Source organism: Sebastes umbrosus, chromosome 2, assembly GCF_015220745.1.
Source record: "Sebastes umbrosus isolate fSebUmb1 chromosome 2, fSebUmb1.pri, whole genome shotgun sequence".
Classification (NCBI taxonomy): Eukaryota; Metazoa; Chordata; class Actinopteri; order Perciformes; family Sebastidae; genus Sebastes; species Sebastes umbrosus.
Window position 1 is genome coordinate 34,617,885 of NC_051270.1, and position 26,987 is coordinate 34,644,871.

A 26,987-nucleotide genomic window follows, 5' to 3' on the forward strand; every position below is an offset into this window, starting at 1 on the left:
GAGCCCGACGCTGACTTTCGTTGACTTAACGGCCACAGGTGTCGCTGTTAACAAGCTTTTCTGATTCTTACAAACAGTCCCTTTAACTGAAGAACACAGGAACAGGAAAAAAAAAAACTTGAAATGAGATCAGAACAACATTTTTAAGAGCAACAAAGAACACATCCTACATTCAGCAGAATACTTACATTGTTCTGCATAGTTTTCTACCACAGGCAGTAGCTTAGTAAAACCTGATAAATATCGGTGAACGTTGTGGACGATTCTTTTAAAAAGGCATCACAGTTTTTAATGGACCAACCAGAAGCCCTCTAAATGACAAACTTGTTCCGGATGATCTCTCCGCCCTCCACCTCCACCTGCTCGTAGAGCCACTTCCTGTCGCAGCGGCACTCGACTCCACACTTGCGTGATCCGCAGTCTGGGCAGGGGTAGAAGCAGCCCATACAGTCCACATCCAGACAGTCACACATGTCCTTGCTGTTGGACAGCAGTCGGCCTTTGTTGTCGTACACTCTGCTCTTGGCTCCGAAGGGCTGTCTGCAAGCACCAGATCAAAGACTGACATTACTGATGGAGTTTTCTTGAAGAATTTTCCCCAGTCAGGGTTTTTCTTTCATTACTGTTTCAGTTTTATTTATATCTGACAGTATAAAATGATCACAGTGGAATATAAATTTACGTCTTTTCATGATTCAGCGCAATCTGCATCCAGCCGAGTCTGACAATGACAATTAATATTATGAAACATTCACTGAGGGACGAAAACCTGGGGACAGTTTTGTCTTTCACATCGTTATGAAACAATGCTCAAATCTACATTCAGATTTAATTAATGTCATTAACCAGACCAGGGCCTAGGGGAAAACCCTGCCCTATTAAAACTCCTACAGAAGTTAATCCAGCTGTTGTTTTGTCAGAAAGTGTTGCAACATTCTCGTCTGGTCCTACCTTAACTACCGATTCCCTACATACAGCATAATGAGTTACAATAACTCAGAATTCACACACATATTTTACTTTCTTGAAAGACAATGGAAGCCATCTATGCAGTTTTACTCGACATGTCATTTAAACTTCCTCTCTACTGCGCCCCCTATGGCCAGCTGTGGCACTGCACAAACAAGCGAGGAGGTCAGAGGAGTAAAAGTAGAAACAACTAGAATGGCACTCGAAGAGCGCAGACCTCCGCCAAGATGCCCGAGTTCGATTGCCCTCCCTTCTCCGTGCAGCTTGCGCCATCATCCACATGTATTTTTGTTTATGTTAAGATCAGCTGTACGTAGCGGAGCATCGTAAAACACTTCATTCAAACTGGACAGAAACAAAATAAAACTCACCTAAACCGTCGTTGTTACTCTTTCCAACAATCACCAAGTGTGCTTTGGTCGAACTCAACTGTAATTTCATCGAGTTTAATGTGAAAAACGCTGAATCTACAGTTGTCCTTCTACTGTACCTATGCTGAAAATATCTCACCTCATGCATATACTGCCTGCGTTTGTTCAGGTATTCGTATCAGAAAATACATCACAAATTACATTATGATCCCAGAAATGGAAGACATGTCGCCATCTGTTGTTTTCTTTTTCTTCTGTGTGTATTTTTCTGTTTATTAAGAAATACTAGTGATGGCCCACATTACAAATAACAGTCAGAAGAAGGAGAAGCACATTTTCCTCTTAGACTCAGCAATCACACAAACCTAACTAGTGCCTGAGTGAAACAGCAGCAGGCTTCTTTGTGAAAGGGCTAAATGATGAAAAGAGCTCCGTGTTTCCAAGGACACTTACTGAATTACAGAGATAAAGAGGTGAAAACTGTAAAGAAATACTGCTATCACAGTGAGAATGAAGAAACACCCACACACTGCCTCACCTTTCAGACAGCTGTTTTGCTCCACGGCCTCCTCGTCCACCCTGTGACAATAAACAAGTACATTTTATGCAAACACATCCCCACAATAGTTCATGCATTAACTGTACTGTAGTTAATCATGAGACGAAAACAGACATCTGAAAAATGCCAATTCTGGTTTAATGCTCCTAAGACAGCACAGAGATGATCCAATTTAACCCGTGGATGCTGGTGAATGTTTGATTGTAACTCTGACTGTCTCCAGTGATGCCTCTGACAATGATAATATTAATATCTTACTATTGAATTGTATGTGTAAAATAAGTGTAATAATCACAGCAATCTGATCATCTATACATATATATTTTACTCTGATGTATAAAATGATATACCCAAATTAATATTTGTTTTTTTAATTCCATGATGAATATTGCAACTCTCTGCATCCTTGCATAAACTCCCATTATATCATTGATGAAATTTGACTAATACAAAATGAACTCAGCGTCTAACAAAACATTTTTGACTGTTTTTTAAGTCAAAGGGATCAAGGTGAAAGGCATCGAGTAGCAGCTGCTGCTGAAATAACAGGAAACTTTGTTTAGTTAAACTGTAACGTCCGGTTGTGCTTGTTACTGTTCTCATTAGGGCTGCAACTAACGATTATTTTCATTGTCAATTAATCTGCTGATTATTTTCACAAAGATATTCAGTTTACGGTCATAGAGGAGTGAGGTAAAGCTTCTAAAATGTGAATATTTTCTGGTTTCTTTACTCCTCTATGACAGTAAACTGAATATCTTTGAATTGTGGACAAAACAAGACATTTGAGGATGTCATCTTGGGCTTTAGGAAACACTGATCAACATTTTTTCACCATTTTCTGACATTTTATAGACCAAGCAACAAATCAATTAATCGAAAAAATAATCAACAGATTAATCGACAAAGAAATTAATCGTTAGTTGCAGCCCTACCTCAGTTTGTTGTGTTTTAAGGATTAAAAGGGCATTTTTTTAGCCCATTTACTATTTAAAACTATTAAAAAGGTATCTTTCAAAAAATAATTGTATGTGACGTAAAGCAAAAACAACTAGTATGATAGTATGATACTTTAAAAAGGTGAACACAACATCATCTACCCACACTGCAGGCAACGCTAACAGGAAACTCACCCTCATTCCTCCTCTTTTGTCTCTGCGTAGACTGACGGCCTCTCTCACTCGGTCTCTGTCTGCTTGTGTTCCGATCTGATTGGCGACATTCGTCTCCTTTGGTACCACCCCTCTTTTACGAAGTTCAATCTGTGGAATATTCACAGTTGTCTAGTCACTTCATATAAAATACAACAGGATGACTTGTTTAAACTGTTGAGTGTTAACTGAGAGAAGAATGGTTTGTATAAGACCTTTGATGTATCCTGCCCCTGGGAGAATATGGTGGGCACCGCATCCTCCCTCAGAAACTGTTTGCCATTGTAGTCCCTGAAGCAGTCGGCCCTGAAATGCTCCGAGCAGAGGCAGGTGTTGGCAGTCGGGATGAAGTTTTTCATCCCAAGGCTGTGCACCCATTTGCTGGCAAGTTGAGGTTTGCTGAGTGGGAACCTAATACACAGAAGAGAGAGGAGATGGTTTCTAACCTGGCTGCATCACATCTGTTAAGATAATGACTAACAACCTGGTGGTAAACTGACAATCAAGTAGATGAAAATATGTCTTAAACACTGTAAAAATGTTTGCAACTGATCTAAGAAGCCCCTAACTTTTGATATGTGGCTGAAGGAAATGTATTAATTAGATTCACTATGTCAAACAGAAAGATACTCTTTCAGAAAATCTTCAAAAATTAGTGAATGGTTAATGTTCTAACAGGTTAACTGTGTCATATATCAATACCTTGTAACTTATGTGATAAATGATGTTAACTTTTCCTCTTTTGTGTTACTGTTTGTCTCTTTCGTTGTTCTTTCCTTCACATTTGTTGTTTGCTCTGCTGTATTTCTATACCGCTCTTCAAAATCAATAAACAGATGTTAAAAGAAGAAGAAATATTTGCAACTGGACACAGTTATGGCAAAGATCATGCTTTATCAGTTATATGAAGCATATTTATACGTTGCCTTAACATCTGGCCAAGTTGTTTTCCACGATCTGTAAATTACGTAATCTTTTTTTGTATGTTGGAAATGTTCAAGTGGACATATGCAATTGTCTGGAGCATCAACCAGTGAACAAAATCTGATGCAGTAACACTGATGTACTTTATTTCAAGTAAGTACATCTATCTATCTATCTATCTATCTATCTATCTATCTATCTATCTATCTATCTGTCTTAGCGATGCACCGATTTATCCGCTGCACATCGGTATCGGACGATTTTCACCTCGTTGACTGCAATCGGCCTATCTGCAAATAAGATGACATTCACATTGTGTTGCATTCATTTTGTGCCGTCTAACTGTTGTGTTGTTAGCTGCTGACTAAATTACATTTAATTTATGATTCACAAAATGTTTTTGTTGGGCTATGTAAATACTGAAAAATAACTTCCTCTCATTGACTGGTGGTTTACACGTGTTGCATTCACTGCCCTGATATGTGAACATAACAATGCATCTCAGTTGGTGGTTTATTTCAGCTTTCTTGTGTAATGATGTTGGAATCTGGCATTAATTTCGTGCTGTTCAGGACTTCTCGTCTCATGTTGGTGATTCATCTTCTTTGCTTTTTATATACTTCATCTCCAGCGTCGACCTGTGGGGTGTCGTGGGTCTGACCACAAGCGTCTGTTTCAGCAAGAAGAAATGTCTCTAAATAAGTTTATTAATTTGATACTAATGATACACTCACTGCATATTGTCATTTAATTTTTTAGTAATGTCCAGAAAGAAGTGACCATCAGTAGCGGGTTGTATAGAGGCTAAAGGAGCTTTTGAAGCAATTACTTCCCATGTGAAAGAAAGCTTGTTTCATAAATTTGTACAATTTAATTTGACTCAATATCTTTCTATTCTATCAATACATAATGCCTTCAGTTAGACGTGTAAGTGCAGGTTTGTTACTGAGTTATTGTTGAGTCGATATTGATGTGTGCACCTGATACACACAGTTCAACTGGCTGACATCAGGCTGGTTTAAGACAATGATACGTGATGCCAGCAGTGAACAGAGCTGCAACAGGCAATCTTTAGTGTGTATTATTGTATTTTACTCCAACTTAATATTTTCTTAAATAAACCAAACATGTTCATGGGTGTTAAGACTGTATGCTGCTATGTATTTGCATGAGCATGTTATTAGGCTGTGTATTTAGGCCCAATTCAGCCAAAAGATAAACTGTAGTGCATTTAAGTAAGGCTAATATTTGTGGTTTATATATTGAAAACAGAGAGCTCAGTGTGTTAGCTGGCTGTTTGTAAAGCTAGTGTAACGTTATGATTCAGCAAGAATACATACTAACACCAGAAAAGAGGCCTCACGAGGTAACTAGCTGCACGAGGTCGTATTGTCTTTTAATGAATGGTAATACAAATAAAGTTATTATAGCTAACCTTACGAGGACTAGCATTTACCTTAACTCTGATGAACATAGTAACGGCACAGTAAGATATTAAATCGATACGCAAATGTTGTTTTAACATGACCTTAAAGAGGAAATAGCATCAATGAAAGTAGCTAATGTAAACGCAAAGTTCATGTAGTTGTACAGTAAAGTTCAGCCGGTGCAGACTTACCTGTAAAACCGGATTTCCGAGCCTTTGACAAACTTGTTGTTGCAGCCTATCGCCGCACAGATAACGGGCATTGTGTCGTTTTGGTCAAAACTGCGCAATAATGTGAAAGATGTGCTGAAAACGACAAGAAACAACAACAACAACAACAACCACACCGGTGTGTGATTGTTTTCTTTCGGCTTCTTCTTCGTGCGAAGATACAAATGTACATCCGCTTCAACTTCCGGTTCCCTCTTGGAGGAATCTGCCCTCCAGCGGCGGGTCAGAGCATCATCCTCCTCACTGTCAGAGAACAAGAGGTGAACATCTGGGAACAACTGTACACTTTACAGGTCTGTGCCAGAGCTATAAACTTTATTATATAGATTACACACTGATTTAGATGTTTTTGGTTGGAATCTAAAATGAACCATATTTCAAACTATTTCTAAATGTTGTGTTATGTACAAACTGAGATGGCTGGAACAGACAACATAACACATTTCTAATGTTTTCCTGTAGCCTACTGTACATACATTTACTTAGTGCACAGGTACAGTTTTCCAGCACTTTTTTTTGTTTGTTTTTTTTTGCTATTCATATTACAATTCAGAGGGGAAATGTGCCTGACAGGGCCCATTCTTTCTATGTAACTATTCCTTTTTGAGTGTATTTTGCTGATTATACCATAGATATAATACTTTCACACTTACTTAAGTAACAGTTTGAATACATGCGTTTTACTTGTAATTGAATGTTTTCACAATGAGGTATTGCTTAATTAATTATTTATATTTATATAAACTATTTTATTTACTTAAGTAAAAGTAGTAATACTACAGTGTAAAAATACTGTGTTACAACAAAGTAAAGGTCGTGCATTCAAAATTTTATTAAGTGAAAGTACAAATGTACTAGCATCAAAAAATAGCCTACTTTAAATGCAAAAAGTACTCTTATGCAAATGGACCATTTCAGATTAATATATACTGTATTATATAATAACAATAACAGTAATAAGCATCATCATCTTAATAATAATACATTATTTGATCATATTATAATAATTATATATATATAATTCAAATAAGCCCCACCTTCTGCAACATTAAAGTGATGTACACATGTAATGTACATCCACTCGGCACAACACAAAGCGCCTGGGTCAATCCTTCATGCTGGTAGCCATCAGGCTCCACAACCAAGGCTGACCCCCATATGACAACTATGAGGACTTTAAGAACTTTTAACATGCACTATCTGCAACCATCTGGGACTCTAACCACTGGCACACTTTACACTTACTTTACACTATACATCCTATATACCACTTTATAGACTGCACATATGTACACATTACATTTATTGATTGTACGTACTACATGTATTTATTGACGGACTGCACACACTATGTTCACCCATTCACTCTGTATCTTTTATATCTCTATTATTGTTTTTATCATTTTTGTATACCTTTACCTCTCCTGTGTTTCACTCTGTTTGCTGATGTTGCTGCTTTGACACCTGAATTTCCCTCCGGGGATTAATAAAGGTTCATTTTATCTTATCTTATCTTATTTTATCTTATTATCCAGGGTTAGAAATTAGCACCAGCCACCAAACAAATGCTGGTAAAATATGCAAATGTTCGCTAGATTTGCTTCCCTCACCAGCCAATGGTAATCTATTGTAGTGGCTGGTATATTTTGGAGTCCAACAACCACAGTGGCAGGTAGAAAAAAAAGTTACTTTCCAACACTGATATTAACCACATAATATATAACATAGAGTTCATCTTACTTATTTCCTCCACTGTACATCCTATATACCACTTTATAGACTGCACATATGTACTTATTACATTTATTTATTGCACATACTACATTTATTTATTGATTAACTGTACACACTATGTTCACCCATTCATTCTGTATCTTTTTATATCTCTATTTATTGTTTTTATCATTTTTGTATACCTTTACCTCTCCTGTGTTTCACTCTGTTTGCTGATGTTGCTGCTTTGACACCTGAATTTCCCTCCAGGGATAAATAAAGGTTCATCTTATCTCATCTTATCTTAATGGAGCACAACATTTGCCTCCAAAATGTAGAAGTATATGTGGAGTAGAAGTAGAGTAGCCTTCCTCAGAATAGTACTTCAGTTCAGTACTTGAGTCCTGCCAGCTCCCTGTGAGTCAGTCCACCGGGCATTAACCCCCATGTTGGCTCTGTTTCCTGCTGCGCAGCCTGACGCCTGAGCAGAGCCTCCATGAATCACATGATAAAGCTACGCTGACTGGCTAGCTAGCTAGCGAGCTAACATGCTAGCTCCGGTTATCAGAGGCGCTGTCAACAGCCACAGACGGACGGAGTAACAAACCCAACTAAAGAGTAAGTAGCAAACTCGGGAAGTCTCCGGCAAGTCAACCAATGTACCCTTTGTGTCGTGTGAGTGTGTCAGCCGTGCTGTGTGGAGAGATCAGAGCTAGCGGTGTAACTTGTCTGAAGGGAGTTGCTGTAGGGTGCGGGGGTGTTGGGCTAACCAGACTGGCCTTGTTTAGACTGACTAGGAAGCTAATCTCACCTCACCTTAAACACTCACCTGTACAGTTTCATACTAACTAACGCTGTGTGAAGGTTAGAGAGGTAACGACTAGTATCATCACATACACGTATTGTTGCTAACTTCATGTTTACAAGCCCAACTCGTAGGCTTGCTAGCTACATGTGTGTGTGTGTGTGTGTTAGTTCACTGACTATATGGCTGGTTGACTGAACTAACTAATGTTAGCAGGAAGTCTGTTACCAAACTACAAACAAGTATCAGCAGTGTCAACACAAGACGCGCCTAATGTGTTTGAAGTTGCAACAAGCTCTTTCAAGTGTTACCTAACATGATTGCGACATTAACGGTCACTAGGTTAAACACCCAGGCTCACTGCACATTAGCTCACTTAGCCTGACAAAGGCTGGGACAGGTTGACCCAGACACTCTTGCATCTTTTCCATTGCTTAATATACCTGGTTGTAAGTGTGCATATGCTTAAACAAACTGAAAGCCCCTAAATATCTCACCTACACAAGTGGTTTCCTGTGTAACTCACTGACTTGGCATCTGTTGAACCTGTTGTCAGTTAGGGCTGTGTATTGGTATCATCATATCATGATACAGGGGTAACTGTCAATGTATAAAGAATGCATGGCTATTATGGGGACTAACATCATTACACATAAATATACAAATTGACTCATTGGATCCACAAGAGTCTCAGCTTTACAGTGATACCCAATTTATGTAATCCAATACTGTTTAGGGACCCCAGTATGCAGAAATATTCAAATACATCATTTTAGAATAGGTGAAAATAACACATTTATACTGCATGTGGTTATCATAAAGTGGGCATGTCTGTAAAGAGGAGACTCGTGGGTAACCAAGGTCAAGGGACCTCTTTGAAAATGGCCATGCCAGCGTTATTTAGCCTCTTAAAGACAAGCTAGTATGACATGGTTGGTACCAGTAGATTCCATATATATGGAATCATATATTGAGGTCAGAGGTCAAGAGACCCCTTTGAAAATGGCCATGACAGTTTTTCCTCGCTAAAATTTAGCATAAGTTTGGATTGTTATTTAGCGTTCTTCCCAACATGTAATTATGGTTGGTAAAAGGGATGCACCGATACAGAATCGGATATTGGGCTGATACTGACTCAAATAGCTGGATCGGATATCGTTGACAATGGGGCCGATCCAATAAATTAAATTCTATGTTTATATACTATACACATTATATAATGGACTCTGAATTCCTGTTTAAGTTTTGACCATTTTTTTGCGGCATTAAAAAGGTTGCTGATGTACTATTTATTATTTTAATAATACATAACAATTCAGTGGTCATCTATGTATTTATCTGTTACATTTTTTATGTTACAAAGTTAGGAAAGCAATGTTTAAGTCAAACCTGATGTTGACTTGTATATAAATAATGAACCCAGTCACTTCCACACAGCGAGGCATACGGCTTATTTATTAAACACTGATATCAGATCAGTACTCGGTATCGGCCGATACCCAAAGCCCAGGTATCACTATCGCCACTAGGAACGGTATCAGGACTGGAAAAGCTGGATCAGTGCATCCCTATTTGGTACCAATGGATTCCTTAGGTTTTCTAGTTTCATATGATGCCAGTAGCTTTACTCTAGCTTTAAACCCCGCAACAACCCTTCAAAAAATAGTAATAGTGGCAGGGTCCTCCGGCGGGCCTTAGGGTTTTTAAGAGGTTAATTAAAAATCGATACAGCATTTTGGGGAATCCATACAGTATTGAGAAACATAACATTGCGATATTCAATTTTTTCAATATTTTCTTACACCCCTATTGTCAGTGCAGCAGATGTCAATTACATCTGTTTCATTTTGATTAGTTTGGTGACTTCCCAAATTTCACATACTTCCCAGCACAGTCAACCTGAGCAGAGGCGTCTCTAGTCAGAAGAAGTGAAAACATCAGGGTGGGTCTGCAAGGCCTTTTGTCACTGAATGTACTTCTTCTTCTTCAATGGGTGTGTTGGTGGGAACTTTCATTAATTTTGGAGCCTGTGACTCCTGAAAGCACTGACTCTTTGCTTTCACACCAAGTTGTTGCTGAGTAAGGTGGTCCATTTTTGTTTCACCGGAGAGGGTAACACCCATCGGTACTCTGAGACTTTTAGAAAGGGACATTTCCCACTCAGTCATGCTGACTGTATTTGTATACTGATGTTTGGTTTACTGACTGGAAGGCCTTTATGAACACAGCGTTCTCACAATCACTAACCCCGCCAACATGGTTGCTGACTGTGACAGTAACTGAGACATTGCTGAACTTTTTTCAACATTAAACATTGCTTTCCTAACTTTGCAAAACAAAATGTGACCAATAAATACATAGATATAAATTTTAAAATAAGAAATTGTACACCAGCAACTTGGTAAAAATTGTAAATTGGTCAAAACTTAAACAATAACTCAAATTACAATATATAATGTTTACAAATATAGAACTGATTGAATAGATTGTCTCCATTGTCACCAATACCCGATCCAGCTATTTGAGTTAGTATCGGCCCGATATCTGATCTGGTATTGGTGCATCCCTAATTTGAGGAGCTCCAACCAGTCTTTTTTTTGAGCATTTCCGCTTTGAAAATGACTAAATGTGTAATTGATTATCTAAATTGTGCTGATAGTTGCTAAAAAATCTAAATCTATCGTATGTACTTTTCTATATTATGTCTATCTCAATATAGTCTAGGCCTATATTTATTTATTTATTTATTTCTCTAATTACATTTAAAAGTTGTTAAAATGAGTAAGTATCAGTACTTTTAATTTGTCAAGTATTTAATTCACACAGGACTATACAAAAATAGACTTTACCATGACTGTTTATTTATTGAATTACCAGAAAACATACTATATCATGACATATATTGTTATCGTGACATGAAATTACCTATATCATGATAGAAGATTTTTGCCATTTCGCCCAGCCCTATATTTCCAGTTTCTTGTTTAATAAGCAGTCTAATTTGGGGTGTCCGCAAGATATTGCCTTGGAAAAAGTACAACATTCAATGTGGTTGAATTATAAAATTGTTGGAGCAAACTGAGGTTTGACTAGTTGTGTAAGATAAGAACTGGTCCTATCTTTTAAGTTAGATGCTAAGGTGTAATATTGACTATAGAAGATTATTATGACTAAACCAGGTGTATTATGAGTATTGTGGCTTTTTGTAACATACTGTGCAAGTAGATTATATACTGTACAGTAGGGCTGCAACTGACGATTATTTTCGTAGTAGTGGTGTGCGTGTCAACTCGCTGTCGGAGCGAAGAGAGTGCAGAAAGTGCAGCTTATACTCGTGTAGCGAGCGTAACTGTGGAAAATGAGTATTGAAACCTTTTTTAAAAAGTCAGTATCGATACGTCAGTATTTTTGGTAACAGTACTGTACAGAACATGTCAGTGATGATTGTGTGAGTAATAACATGAGATTTAGTTTAAGTTTTTTAAAGTTTAAGATTTTAAGATTGAGAAAAGGTGTTAAATATATGTATAAAATCATATGGTGTTATTCAGTGCTTTATTGATTTTGTTGGTGTGTTCATTTCCTGTCTAGTACTCGATGAAAACATGCTCATGGACAAAGGTGACTGGCTGATAAGATGTAGGGGACATTGGACTTGTACAGAGTGATCAGCGTTGGGATGACATGAGATTACAGACAGAGTACTGTAGACATGCTTTACAGCCAGTCACCTAGTAAAACTTGATACCTTTTAATTACCAGACCTATTGTTTGTAAAACCGATTTTAGAGTTTGTTTTAACAGAAATCAAACAAGCTTGGACTTATGTTCCACTCTGCTGACATTTGACATATTGATTTGAGGTCAGACATGTTCTAAATCTACCTAAATGTAATATTGTTTTTGTGGCAACGGCCTTTACAGATTGGGTTATTTTTTGACGGAACTGGAGAAAAGATAGGGTTACCCTTAGGTGTCTGTGTGGTTTGAGGCTAAGTGAGTAAAATGGGCTGCTTAAATAGTCAAAGAGGAAACAGACTGTAGCACCACAGCCCTGTGGGGATCAATGCAAATGACCAATAGTAACCTCTTGTGTTCCCTCTTTCACCCTCCCTCCCTCTCTCTCTCTCTCTGTGTTTTCCCTCTTGTCTCCCATTGGGCATTGTAGAAAGGGACTCGTCTTCTTTCCTATTTCAAGATATCGAGTCATTAAATTTCCACCCAATAAGTCACAGGGGTTTTGGCATCCTCAAGGCTCATCGGCCAAGCAAGTCCTCCATCAGCGTGGGGATATCGACGGGCTGAGGTTGTGGACTCTCATGGGCAGGATGGATAGACGATAAATAAGACATCAACTTCAGAGGTAAGGTCAGTCCAACACTGTGCCTGTCACAGAGTCACTGTTGCAGTTTAATTTGAGCTAAATGAGGCTTTGTATCAAAATGTTGTCCTTTTTGTTTGTATTCAGGCATCAACTGATGTTATCTAGAACAAAAATGCTTTGCTTGGTTGTGTTTAGTGGAATAATATAGGCTATATTGAATAATCCAGTAGAATTGAATTCTGTCTTGCTGCTAAATGCTGCTATGGATATTTTAAAGGCAAACGTAGTGTTAGTCATAGTCATATTTTGCCTCTTATCACCACCTGTATGAAAGCTTCTTTCTTAGACTGCTGCAACAATAGCCGCTTTGCTGGTTTACTATGGTATCTTGAAGCTTATCAGTGGGGCGTTGAAAATGACTGTCGTCACTGCTATCGTGGCTTATTCATATTTTTATTATGGGTAATTAGAGACAGCCACATTTACACAGTTCTTTAATTTTCTTTTATCTGTCTGGTGTTGAGCTTGACCTTCCTTCATGGTTTTTGTTGTGACGGTCCTGAGTTATCTCTGCCGTAACTTTTTGTTCTAATACTTTTATTCTAGTACTTGTATTATCAGCTTTTGATTTCCACAGTTGACAGAACAGTTGCCATATTTAAGTTGTTAGTAACTGGAGTGATATTGGGTAATTATATCTCCTATTTTAGTGACTGAAAAGTGACATCACAAGTGGTTGCATAATGCAAAGTTTGTTTTTGGTTCCCTCTCCGGTTCTCTGTCTCTGAACAACACACGCTCGGGTATACATACAATGAATGGGACTTCTAGCAAGCAGCTCTTTAGATAATATTCATAGTGATAGACTAACATTAGCAAACCACATTTAGATTGTGCATTTGTAGTGTATTTAGAAAGGTGAATTATAATAGAATTTACGTCCTGCATCCCTGAACTGATTTGTAGTCTGTCGGCTGTCAGATTACAGACATTTTTGTCTGTAGATGCACAAAACAAGGTAAGTCTGGAAACAGCTCTTCATTTTTGAGAATGTTTATAGATGGTCTGAAAAGTTTTGGAAAACGATCGGAAGATTTCCCTTCCTGTTTTGTCTAGGGCTGTCAATTGATTCAAATATTTAATTGCGATTAGGTACTGCATTTAGCTTTAAAAAAAATGTGCTCAAATCATGACATGGCAAACTGCAGCCCAACAGGCAACAACAGCTGTCAGTGTGTCAGTGTGCTGACTTGACTATGACTTGCCCCAAACTGCATGTGATTATCATAAAGTGGGCATGTCTGTAAAGGGGAGACTCGTGGGTACCCATAGAACCCATTTTCATTTACATATCTTGAGGTCAGAGGTCAAGGGACCCCTTTGCAAATCGCCATGCGAGTCTAGTTTTGTTTGTCTGTTTATATTCCATATAATGTTTTTAATAAGTTGGAACATTAGCTGATATTTTATAAGCATAAAGTACAAAAGTGATATTCAGCAAAGGCAGCAGAACCTCTGTGACACAGTCTCAACATAATAATGGGCAATAGGACTTTTCTTTCTTTTATACTGTGTACAGTATCTCTGCCTGTATTAGACCTCTGTGGTCTATGTTCCAAATCAATGAGCATGACTTCTTCACGGTAATATTGCAGGATTTTTGCATCATTGTGATCAAGTACCTTAATTTGTCAGCTCATTCACTGTATTTTACTGTAACAGACATTCCATTATCCACCCTACTTATATCAAAAAGGGTAGACTAAATATCAAAAACATCCCAAAGTATAACACAATACAGCTGATCAGCACCTGAAACTACAGCCCCTGAAATCACTATAAAGTTGAATGAGCTCTGCTCTAAAGCAGCTTAAACAAAAACTGAACATTATAAGCTTCATGAAAGTAGGATTTATTGCAGTACTGTTGTATTAGACAGCATTGGCTTTAGTTAGGTGGACCTAATGAACTGGCAATTGATATAATACAGTCATGAATTTGTCATAAAATGAGTATTTAAGTACACTGCTGTATTTTATCACATAATAATAAACTTAGATCTTTGTTACAAGTTATTATTTTTATTTGTCACAGCAAATTGCAGACAGTCTATATTTTTACACCGAGGTGTCCGTCTCGCAGGCTGGTTAAGAATAGCCATAAATCATGCATGTGTGTTTGTGCTGAATCAGTTTCCTGAAATGCACGCATATGTGGCACATGACAAACTTTCATTTCTGCTTTTACAGCCTGTTGGCTGTCCTGTAAACGCATTTACATAGACAGGATCTCAGTTGATTCAAAGACATATTCTAGATCTTTCTAAGAACTGCGTTATGCGGTGTGAGATCATAATAATTCCCTTACAAGTGATGTAAATTAACCACATCCCTGTTTTAAATGTGACCTACATGCATACAGTGTCAGCAAGTTTAAATTGTTTCCCTTTTTATTAATAGGTCTGCTATTTGATTCAATTATACTTGTAAAATTGCCATCATAATTGAGTGTGATTGTTATTGTTCTTGCACAGGTACACGTTGATTTCGTAATGACAAGCTGCTGTGCAGAAGATGTCCACGCTGTCTGTGACTGATATCCCAGATGTTGGTCATGGTAAGAGGAACCACTTCTGTATGAGTCCATCAAACTGAACAGGGTTCAGTTCTCTCAGTAAAGCTTTGTTTTACTATGACTACAAGTTTTTATTTTGGATTCTTTTTATTAAGTTTTCCAACTTATGCATTTACTCGTCACAACACGACACGTATCGCAACAATTAACATCACAGCTGGAGAAAATACACTAAGCCAAAAGTACAAGTACAAAAACAAAACTGCCAAACACTCTGAGGGTGGGGGTAGGGGTTCAGGGTTCAACTTATACTTCCTGTTTGGATACAACATTTTGTTCAAAGTAGGAGAGGAAATGTCTTTACTGAGCCTCTTATGGAGTACTTAAGTTTTCCGGGCTTGAGATGTGCCATAACACTTTCCACCCATTTACAGTGTAATAGTAGTTTGTCAGATTTCCAGTGAATCGGCACCAACCGTCATGCCACTATGCCAGCAAGTTTGTATCATTTTCTTGTTGTACGCTCTAAGAGTAGTTATCCAGTCTGGTCTTTTTTTATTCTATCATGTATTATGTAGGGCTGTCGCCTCTTAATCGATTGGTCGACTAAAGCCAAGTTCACACTACACGACTATCAAAATCGTCACGTCTCTGTACTGTTCGCACTACACAACTTACTGTCTTGCAATCAGGAGTCTTTAAGTTGTTGCGGTTTTCACAGCACCTGACTGACTGGCGACACTAGGTCAAACAATACAAAATCTTTCACCAGGAGGAATCCCTGATGAAGTCTCCAAACTACGATTTGTCTGTAAGTAACTTGATACCATAAGCGAGACACATTGCTGATGTTGTTGTTGTTGGCACGTGTTCAAAAAATAGCCTGGTTCCACTGGTTTCTACACTCTTATTTTACTATTTACTTTGCTCTGTGTTGCAAATGCAACACACATTAAGTTCCTGTTGTGACAGGCGACGCCTCCTCCCCCAGGTTTCCCCTCAACCCGTGTCTTGCGCTCTCATTGGCTGTAGCTCTCGGCTCCGGCGTCTTTGAGAAGCTCATACATGACGCTGGAGCGCCGATGTGCGAGCAGCGAGCCAACGCCGATTTGCCTATGATCTGGGGCTTTTGTCGGGGAGCTCCAAAAACTGTCGGGAACAGAAAATCAGGGCTAAAGCCGCGTAGTGTGAACTAGGCATAATCGGTCATTTGTGATTCATTCGATTTTTCGATTAAGATTTCTTTAGTCGATTAGTCATGTTTTTTTTTCATGCTGAATGACTTATTTCCAAGAAACTTATGAGCACATCTCTGGTAAACACAAGATTTAAAGTGGTGTTTTTGTGTGATTCTTTGTGGAGATTTTACAGATCTGTCAATTAAATCAACTAATCGATGAGTCGATTAGAGTGTTAGTGGACTAACAATTTCTTTGGTCAAGGACAGCCCTACTATTATGCTGTCCACCTAAAAAGAACATAATAAACTCAAGTTCATGTGTGGATGTCTGAAATGCATCCATTTGTGGCACGACTGCTTTGATTTCTATAACTTCTAACAAAAGAGCGGTTTTAGCAGAAATTCAATATGATAAGCTTCACAGAAGTAGTATTCACTGTAGTAGTAGTATTACATTTTATTGTATGTGTGTTTCTGTTGTGTACCAGCTTTTGGCTGATGAACGTTAACGTTTATTCTGGACACCTGTCCATATTAAGATAAAGACGAGCCGAACAAAGTCTTGAGCGGAGGTACAGTGTGGTTGGTGGTTGGTGTTTTTTTTTTAATGTGGACGTGTTTGTGTCTCCTCTGTCAGATGAGAGTAAGGTGTTTGACGGGGCCTCTGAGCTGCAGCTGGACTGCATGGTTGAGGAGAGCAGCGGAAGCACCACAATGAAGCATGACGGCCTGCTGTCGCTGGCTGACCTCTCCCAGCCAGACGACTTCCCCGCCCCCCCCCCATAACGGCCCTTCACTGACTGACATGAGCAGCCCACTGCCAATAGAGCCCAGTGACATTAAGCTGGATCCGTCTGCAGGTGACACACCTGCCAGCACAGGTGAGAGAAAAGTACTTATAGCTGAATGTTTCTCTCCAGAACTGACATGAAATTTAACATTTTAAGAGGGAAAAAAAACTGCATTAAATAGAACATATATTAACTAAATAGCACACATCCTTTGGGAGGGAGTGTCTAGTTGCTTATCTGGAAAAACAATGTGCAGTTTCTGTGAGTGTTGCTGCTTTAGTCACTACCATTAGTCACCATTAGTCATCGCACAAAAAATGTGAGAGCGGGCATGGCTAAATTTGAGTCCAGAAGACTTTTATGATGTCCAATTTTACTTTATTTTGGTGAAATGGTGATCTTAACATTTTCTGGAAGTATATTTTCAAGCACACTCACAGTCAGCCCCTGATATACCAGTAGGGATGTCACGAGAACCGTACTTCGGTACCAAGTCGAAAATTCTGAAGACATGACGGTGCTTCTTTTTCTACAGTACTGCAGGTAGCGTAGGTACCAGGTATCAGGGCTCGAGACTAACGGCATCCCGTCGTCAAAGGGACCATTGAAAATGTCCCTGATAATGCTACATTGCGAACAACAAATCCGTGTTAAAATCCGCAGAAGGACAGCTAGTTAACGTTAGCTGTTAGCAGCTGGTGGGCAGCACGGTCCTGCTTGGCTAAATAACAGCTTTAACTAACAGCTAACGTATGGAGGTTGCATTGTGATAGATTATGATGTGTTCAAACTCTATTCAGAGGTAAATTAGAACGTTATCATGATGTGTTCTAATGTAATCCTATTAAATTTAGTTTTTGGCAAGACACTTGAGGTTGATCATCTGGGATTAATAATGCATTTGCAAAAACCAGAATGCAAACGGTAATAAAGGAGCATATGTTGAAGTACTGTACATGGGATTTATTGCTTTGTTTTCTATTGTGGTATCGAGTATGGTATCGAGAATTGTGGAATTTTACTGATATTTGTGTTGACTACTTCATTTCTGGTATCATGACATCCCTATATACCAGTCTGACATCTAGAATCTACTATAGATTCTGGTGTGTTTCTTTAGGTATTTCTGTGAGTGTAATTGTACTGGTGTGACAACTTCCACAGACTAGACTAACCAGTATTTTTTCTCTTAATCTCCTCTTAATCTCAGACTTGTATTGCCCATAGTTTGACCCCTTTTTTATGCCACAGTTGTGGGCATACTTACTTTAGTTGGAGTTAGTTTAGTTAGTTATTGCAGGATGAGCTTTTCAAATTCATTTGAATAGTTACACACTGAGGTAATTTCTTCGGTACACCTGTACAACCAATGCAGTCCTGTCCATCAGCCCCGCAATAATTCTTGTTTTTATTAAACTAATGTATATTAATATGGGAGTGAACTAAATATTTTTATAAACTTGAATGCAGTCCAGCGCTAGTTACAGCACAGTTAGTTAAAGCCTATACAGTTTAAATAACACATCTGACACATTTTCATTAAACAAATATAGTATTGGGTTGAAATGGATCAGATTGTACAAGAGTATCTAATAAACTGGAAACTCAGTGTATTCATTGTGTTGCAAACTTTCTCTCGGTTGTTAAAGTTGCAGTATTTAATTTGAGCCACAATAGTACTTTTTCATTTAGAAATTAAAAAAAAAGTCTTTGAATATGCAGACAATCTGTACTCACTAGACTAGATGTGCTTGAATTGAATTTGCATTGTATATATATGCAAGTATCTAAGTATCAATATGCATTATCTACTTGAATGTTTTGCATACAGGTCTGTCTGTAACTCATCTCTGTTCAGATAGATTTTTTCTTCATTCAAATAAGAGTAGACGAGCAGACATAGCCGATCCTTCAGCACACATTGAATAACCCTCAGTATACAAGTTGCTGTCTCAGACTGAAATTGTTGAAAGCTCCTAATATGTTGTTGTTTTTTTCCATGTGTATAGATGGTCAGCCGGTGAAGAGAAAGAAGGGACCTGCGCCGAAGATGCTGGGCAACGAGGTGTGCAGCGTGTGTGGTGACAAGGCCTCTGGTTTCCATTACAACGTGTTGAGCTGCGAGGGCTGCAAGGGCTTCTTCCGACGCAGCGTCATTAAAAGCGCCCAGTACAACTGCAAGAACAACGGCCGCTGTGAAATGGACATGTACATGCGGCGCAAGTGCCAGCAGTGCCGCCTGCGCAAGTGTCGGGAGGCGGGCATGCTGGAGCAGTGTGAGTGTCTCTATGCCAAAATGAATCAGAGATGGAGAAACTTTAGATTTAATTTCGGCGTGTGGGTTTGCAGTCAGAGTGAAACTCATGAGAATGAGATGGAACATTCTGTTGACTAAGAGATTGAGCTGAGTGTGTCCTCTTTGACCTGTAGGTGTGCTCTCTGAGGAACAAATCAGACTGAAGAAGATGAAGAAGCAGCACGAGGATGAAACGGCCCGCACGTCCACAGTGGTCACCCCCACCCCTCTACAGGAAACGGTCACGCTGGAGCCACAGCAGCAGGAGATGATTGAGAAGCTGGTGTCCATGCAGAAGCAATGCAACAAGAGGTCTTTCCTCGACCGACCCAAAGTGACGGTAAGTGAACGTCTCAGAGGATAGATTTGGGTTGTTTCTGACGAGCTAATCGTCTCTCATGTATGTTATTAACCATATAAAAAAACAGTGATGTTATTACACCCACTTATTGTTAAATTCAGTCGGCCTACTTAACCTCTTCCATTCCTTGAGGGCGTCGGCTCCCTCGGCCCAGTTTACTGTCTTTCAGAGGCTGTAGCAGGCTCAGGAAAAATTGGCATGACGATTTTCAGAGGGGTCCCTTGACCTCTGACCTCAGGATATGTGAATGAAAATGGGTTCTATTGGTACCCACGAGTCTCCCCTTTACAGACATGCCCACTTTATGATAATCACATGCAGTTTGGGGTAAAAACCATGACGTTTTTGAATGCAGTATAAATGTTTTTTTTTTTTTTTCACCTATTCCAAAATGATGTGTTTGAATATTTCTGCATACTGGGGTCCATAAACAGTTTTGGAATTGCATAAATTGGGTATCACTGTAAAGCTGAGACTCTTGTGGATTCAATGAGACCAGTTGTATTCATGTGTGATGATGTTAGTCCCCATAGTAGCCAGTTTCCATTTCAGTGAGACAATTTTTTTAAACTTTACTTCACTGTATAAAATGACCTGTGGTGACCTCTAGGATAATCACAGCCTCATGAAACTTTACAGTCACAAACTGCAGACCTAGAGCATTCAGAGGATGGATGGCTTTCCTAGCTAGATGGACAATAAGGGGGTTTCTGAGCAGTTTCCAGAACCGAAGTGTTCGCCATCCAATCTCAGAAAAATGCAGTTCTTGCAGAAAAGTTTTTGATACCAAATCACAGCATGGCTTTTTCTATGGTGTTCCTCAAGGTCTTGGTGTCTTAATGTGGTATTTTGGAGGTATTATTGATCATTTTTGTCAATTCTCGAGTGGTAAAAATTGTTAAATTTAGCACCAAATCTGTGTAACGAATGATATCAACCCAAATATGTCTGCAACAACTTATGAGACATAATAGAGCATGGGAATTGCCATCATATACTTCCATCATAATGTTCTAAAACATTATACACTTTTAATTAAATTAAAATTAATTTTAATTAACAAATTACTTAATTAATTCATGTTTATTTCTGATTTATGACTAGAACAACTTGACACACAGTGCTGAGCTGCATGTCAAATTAATCTTCAGGTTCCCAGCGTTAAGATGATGTGAACCACTTCTATTTGACATCTACTGTTGACCTGCTATCTCCCCCTAAAGACCCCTGTACCTCCCTAAAAACAGCAAAAATGGATCTATGGTAAAGAGGGGTGCAGTGGAAAAGTTTAAAGACATGGCCAAAGAAATCAAACAAGAATACTTTCAAACTGTTGTGTGGTTTGTGGTAGTAACAATTAATTGGGACAATAAAATTAGCTTCACTTCATGAATAAGTAACAGGCTGCATTTAGGGGCTGTGTTTGTGTGGGTGGCCAATCTTCTGCCAGGACATGGTGGCTTCAGGACAAAATATAGCTCTGCTGTTTTAAAAAAATCAGGGGAATGTTAACTCCATGCTAACCGATTCATTCATGTGTTTGTGTGTGCATCCAACAGCCGTGGCCACAGAGCCAGGACCCGCAGAACCGAGAAGTGCGTCAGCAGCGGTTCGCCCACTTCACTGAGCTGGCGATCATGTCAGTCCAGGAGATCGTGGATTTTGCCAAGCAGCTTCCCGGTTTCCTGGAGCTCACGAGGGAGGACCAGATCGCTCTACTGAAGACGTCAACCATTGAGGTTTGTCATTATTTATCATGCAACATGAATATGAAATATGAACTAAATGCAACGAATTTAACAATGGACTAATTTCAAAATATGATAGTACGGTGTTAATATGCAGTTTTAGCTTGCAATATGCAAACTAGATTAATAATGCATTTAGAAATCTGTAGCGCTGATAGACATTCTACTCCTCAGCAGGGCTGTTTTGAAAACTCGGTTGCTTCCTGCATCTTTTTGACAACTTCTTTGAACCTCTCTGCATATCATTTTGGCTGTATATTAATATTCCACTCACTGAGATGTGTTTTTTTTCCTCAGATTATGCTACTGGAGACGTCTCGGCGGTACAACCCTACTATCGATAGCATTACGTTCCTGAAGGATTTCAGCTATAATAAGGAGGATTTCGCAAAAGCAGGTACATTTGCTCATTTCTGCCTGTCAGATGGAATATATGAATATCAGGAATTATTTAAAGCTGATCTTCTGTATTCCATCTGTCTTGCATGCTGTTTAAAAAAAGAAAGTATGAGCAGACTTAACCAGGTTAAGCATGTTTGAGGAGGTTTTTCACTCTATGCAAATGTATTTTTTTCTTACCCAAGCATCCCTAAACTATTGCAACAACTAAACCAGGGGTTCTCAAACTTTTGGGGGCCAAGGACACCTTAAAGGGGAAAAGAATCATAATCGTATCACAGATTAAGCATAATGCTTACTACCATTTTTACTCTCTGCCATTGGAACTATTTGTATTCTAAAACTTTTCAACCTAAATACTTTAGACCTGTTTAATAGTGATAAACAGGAACACATATCAATTTGAATCATGTTAATAGCGCTTTGTTTTGCCCTGATGTTCCGGGTGCTTTGTAATCAGATGTGGTTTTACCTGTAGCTTGGCCGGCTTCATGGCTTCTTTCGATGACACCTGAAGACACATGACACATTTTGGTCTCCTGTCCTGTAGCTGTTGTTTGGTATAACTGTCGTCATATTTTTTCAATTTAGCTAGTTTGGGCTTTGCGTCACTTAACAGTGTGGACTAACTCAAATATTTCTCCATGCTCGCCAGCTAGCTAGCTAGCTAATAAGCTAAGCAGCAGCAGGAACGGTTCGTTGCCCCCTGAGTGAAGTAACGGATTCATGACAGATTGACGTGATGTGTCACAATCACATCAGAGTTTCTATTGGCCCAAAGCCAATGTGGGTAGGAGCAACGGACACAATATGCTTGTTTTATCGGTGCAAATGTTCCCCATCTGTAGATATGTACTTTTTAATGACACAGCACAATTTGATAATTTATAGCAAATTATTTCGCGGACCCCGTGACAGAGTGCCACGGACCCCACTTTGAGAATCACTGAACTAGACAATCACCATCAGATATTAAATACAACATATGGAAGTCATACATACTGGATATAGTTTTGACAATAGGGTATGTTTGATATGTAATCCATATAAAAAAAAGAAACATTTGTTGCTCTTACTTCACATTTCCTTCTTTAAAGCGACTTTTTGTTTCCTTGTCTCTCTCTTTCTCCTCTTCAGGGCTTCAGTTTGAGTTCATCAACCCCATCTTTGAGTTCTCAAAAGGAATGAACGACCTGCATCTGGACGAGGCAGAATACGCCCTGCTCATCGCCATCAACATCTTTTCTGCAGGTCAGAATTCATAAACTACACAACCTGCAGCGAATCCTCAAAGTGAAAATGTATTTAGAGCTAATGATGTCAGTTCTTCAAGGGTGCTCTCACAAGCCATAGTCTGTTTGGTTAGTCCGAGTCAGAGTGAAATTGATACTTTTGGTTTGTTTTTTATTTAGTCTGGTTCGGTTTCACAGTGCACAAATTAGAGCGGACCGAATAAATTATAATTTGCTGAGGGGAGTGTACGAAGCACTGAATTTATCTTTTTTGTCTTGAGACCTGCCACTTCTATGCAGGGAATCGGGGGCTTTGAACTAGTGCTGTCGAAGTTTGTTCACCTAAACTCGGCACTGAGAGCACGAATCCCTTCTACAGTTAATCTCAAAGGACTTTATAAATGTCACTATTTTTGTGGACCAGATGTCACGTAAACATCGTACTTCTGCAGAAGTCCAGGTCAGTTCTCTTTCGCTCATGTTAATTAATTTACCTCTGTCCATCTCAACAAATGCACAATCAGGCAGCCTGCGTTTTGGTTCACTTGGAAACGGTCCAAGACCACCTCTTGCAAATGGTCTCGGCCCGATTGTTTTGGTCCGAATAAGAGTACGATTATTACAGCGTTCACAACTCCCCAAACGAGCCGCACCAGAGTTCAATTAAAACAGACTAAATGTTGGCTTGTGAAAACACCCTTAGGGACAAATTGGCTGTTTACTGGAACACTTTTCAGAAAGCATGACACATTTTTCCGTAGCAATCTGTAATAAAAGAGGTTAACAAGTGTCTGTCTGTTTTTTGTTTGGAAACACTGCTCAGATCGGCCAAATGTGCAGGATCACGATCTGGTGGAGAGACTGCAGCAACCCTATGTGGACGCACTGCGCTCTTACATCATGATAAAGAGACCAAATGTAAGTTCCCACCGTTTACGTAACCTCTCCTCTTGTGACCGACAGTATGTCAGCTTAAACAGTTTGTCGTCATCACAACAAGCACATTGGGTCAGGGCTGAGGTTACGTGTTTTTGTTCAGACTGTGGTGGGGGGGGGGGGGGGGGGGGGGCTTCAAGAGTTACAAAAGTAGTTGTTTGTGAGATGAGAGAGGCCATTAGGAGAAACGGTTCTTACTGTAATGCAGCTACTAAATGTAAGTGATCTAAATTAAATTAAATGACCTCATTTATTACATCAACTGAAAACAGAGCTACACTTCAGCATTATACGTCATTCCTGCAGACATGTTGCAGAAGTGATTGTAGGGCAGGAAGTCTCCTCTCCTGTCCTAGTTGTATTTTTTTTGGGTTGTCAATCATTTAAAGGGACTGTTTGTAACTTTTTAAGCGTATAAATGTACCGGGTCGGGACACATGCGCGCTCGCATATGAGCGTTCGCGTGTGGCCGCTGTACTCTCCTCCTCTGCCTGCTTGCCTTCACTCAGACAGCGCGCACGTTCTCACTCAGCTCGCTCCACCTCTAGACATGAACGCGCGCTCACTCCACACTGCAAAAGAGTTAGTTTAGCTGAAATATAGAGTGATATTGTGGGTTTAGCTGACATGTATCGCCTCACTGTTTTGAGCGATGCTCGTTCATGTCTATTTAGAGCGAGCAAGCGCGAGCTCAATGCTGATTTTCGTTGATTTCACGGCCACAGTTGTCGCTGTTAAGAAGCATTTCTGAAAGTTACAAATAGTCCCTTTAAAGTATTTAATCGCATGATAGTCCATAGTTAATTGTGATTATTCGCAAAATAATCTCATTTTTTGTGTGGTTATTTTGCGATGTGAATGAAAATGGGTTCTGTGGGTACCCACGAGTCTCCCCTTTACAGACATGCCCACTTTATGATAATCACATGCAGTTTGGGGCAAGTCATAGTCAAGTCAGCACACATCAATTTCCAATAATAATATGATGCCAGTATCTTCACTCTAGCTTTAAAACTGAGCCCACTACAACCTAAAAATCGCAAGTTGCGTTAATACGTTGAAAGAATGAGAGGCATTAAAATGAATGTGGGTTAACGCCTTATTATTTTTGTAACTTATTTGCATTAACTTGGACAGCCCTACTATTTTATTTAAACTTCGTGTTTCGATGGTTTCCTCAGGATCATTTGATGTTTCCCCGTATGCTGATGAAGCTGGTGAGCCTTCGTACACTAAGCAGCGTCCACTCGGAGCAGGTTTTTGCCCTTCGCCTCCAGGACAAGAAGCTTCCCCCCGCTGCTCTCTGAAATTTGGGACGTCAATGAGTGACTGCAAACCTGATGTCACACTCTTTTTGAAGCCTAAGACATCACAGACATGATATCCAGCAGGAACACGGACTCCTTTCTGCCCATCTGGTCAGGAACTGGTTATAGCAGTGAGATTGCTTTTCTCTCGTGGGAGGAGAGTATCGTCGCCCTTTGCTCTCAAACTGACTGCTAAATGGTTTTGTGTTCATAAGGACAAACATGAACACCTAGTTGAGCCTTTTGTTGTTCTTACCTTTGTGTAGATGCTGACATGATTATGGCGATATTAAATACCAGCATCAGGCTCTTTAGCCAGTTTTCTCTGATTTTAATATTTGTTGAATGTCAATTTCTAGTGCGGTTCTATATTCATCCTCTAACAGTTATAATCTGAGCAGGTCTTGGCTGCCTCTAACATCAGGATTACAGCTGCACATTCAGTTGAAATAGTGATTTTTGCAGTCGTGCAATAGGTGGAAACGGATACAGAGTTAAAGGATAACTTCGGTATTTTTCAACCTGGACCCTATTTTCACATTTTTGTATCTAAGTGACTAATGAGGACAAGAATTTCTGAAACTGGTTCAGTATTGAGGGATAACGCAAAACGAGCTGCGAGGGCAGTGAGCAGCGTCAGTGTAACGTTACGTCCACTAAAAGTGCTTGTCTTTGCCACTGACGGGCTCAGATTGTTACTATAAGTGTCTGACAACATTATGGAAAGGACCCGACAGAGAAAAGCAAAGTTTTTCTTACCTTTTGCTTGATCCAGTTTAGAGCTGTCGCAATATCTGCAATACCGTGCTATTGACAAGCCGACCGCAGGGCAACCGCCACAGTTGCTATGTTCACATTTTTTTTTAATTCTTTGCAATGGGAACGCCACGTATTTATACTGTGCTACAAACACCAGCAGTGTGACGAGGCGCTGAGCGCTGCACGTTTGGGTTTTTTTTTTCTAGTCACCGAGAGTTGAAAAATGTTCAATTTTGGTTAAAATGCTGCACTGTCACTTTTTTATCCAGTAGTCTCAGACAAAATGCGACAACGGCACCACTGCTCTGAAACGCATTATTTCCAATGGTTTCCGCCACGCCACGACGGCTTTGCTGTGATGTGCGGCGAGAAATATGACCCCGGGAGGAAACCAGGAGAGGGCAATGAAAAACGGGAGTCTCACGGGAGACACTTATAATAACAATCAGAGCCGGTCATGGTAAAACAAGCACTTTTAGTGGATGTCAATGAAGGTGCCAGCTTGCCCCAATAGCACCATATTGCGGCCCGTCAACAGAGTTCTCCTTCAATACTGGACCAGTTTCAGAAATGGTTGTCCCTATTAGTCAGTTAGACACAAACTCATGGGTAAATAGAGTCCAGGTTGAAAAATCCCAAAGTTACCATTTAAATATGAGCAGAGGCATATGTGCTGTTCACTTTATTGATGTTAGGGTAAAATAGTAGGGCATCTGGTTGGTAATATTGTGATATGGCAACAAATAGTTAGTGTTCCTTTAGGAATTAGTGCAGAAATCAAAAGGTTGGTGTAGTCGCTCAGGTAAAGTAATGTGAAGTAGACCTCTGGGAATTTGGAGGCTTCTTTAATTTCCATGAGATGACTTTAGTTTTCTTCCAAGTGCATAAGGGACCCTTTTGGTCATTTCTAGATGCCCATTAACTTTCATGT

General features: G+C 39.4%; 2 protein-coding genes across 2 annotated transcripts; one reads left to right on the forward strand and one right to left on the reverse strand.

Moving 5' to 3' along the window:
* On the reverse strand, positions 1-5,871 carry LOC119499812 (ADP-ribosylation factor-like 14 effector protein). The gene is made up of 5 exons (XM_037789017.1): positions 5,593-5,871; positions 3,266-3,461; positions 3,033-3,161; positions 1,879-1,919; positions 1-540 (listed from the first exon to the last, which is right to left on the reverse strand). Exons 1-5 carry the CDS (start codon positions 5,661-5,663, stop codon positions 312-314), a joined length of 666 nt encoding a protein of 221 aa, XP_037644945.1. The 5' UTR covers positions 5,664-5,871; the 3' UTR covers positions 1-311.
* A 1,896-nt stretch (positions 5,872-7,767) lies between these two features.
* Positions 7,768-26,329, forward strand: nr1h3 (nuclear receptor subfamily 1, group H, member 3). The gene is given in 13 exon segments (XM_037789005.1): positions 7,768-7,962; positions 12,318-12,512; positions 15,007-15,089; positions 16,865-17,003; positions 17,005-17,108; positions 19,028-19,294; positions 19,449-19,654; positions 21,235-21,414; positions 21,721-21,820; positions 22,960-23,073; positions 23,878-23,972; positions 25,172-25,279; positions 25,281-26,329. Coding segments are annotated over 11 exon segments (1,395 nt in total). The 5' UTR covers positions 7,768-7,962; positions 12,318-12,512; positions 15,007-15,046; the 3' UTR covers positions 25,320-26,329.
* The last annotated feature ends 658 nt before the right edge of the window (positions 26,330-26,987 follow it).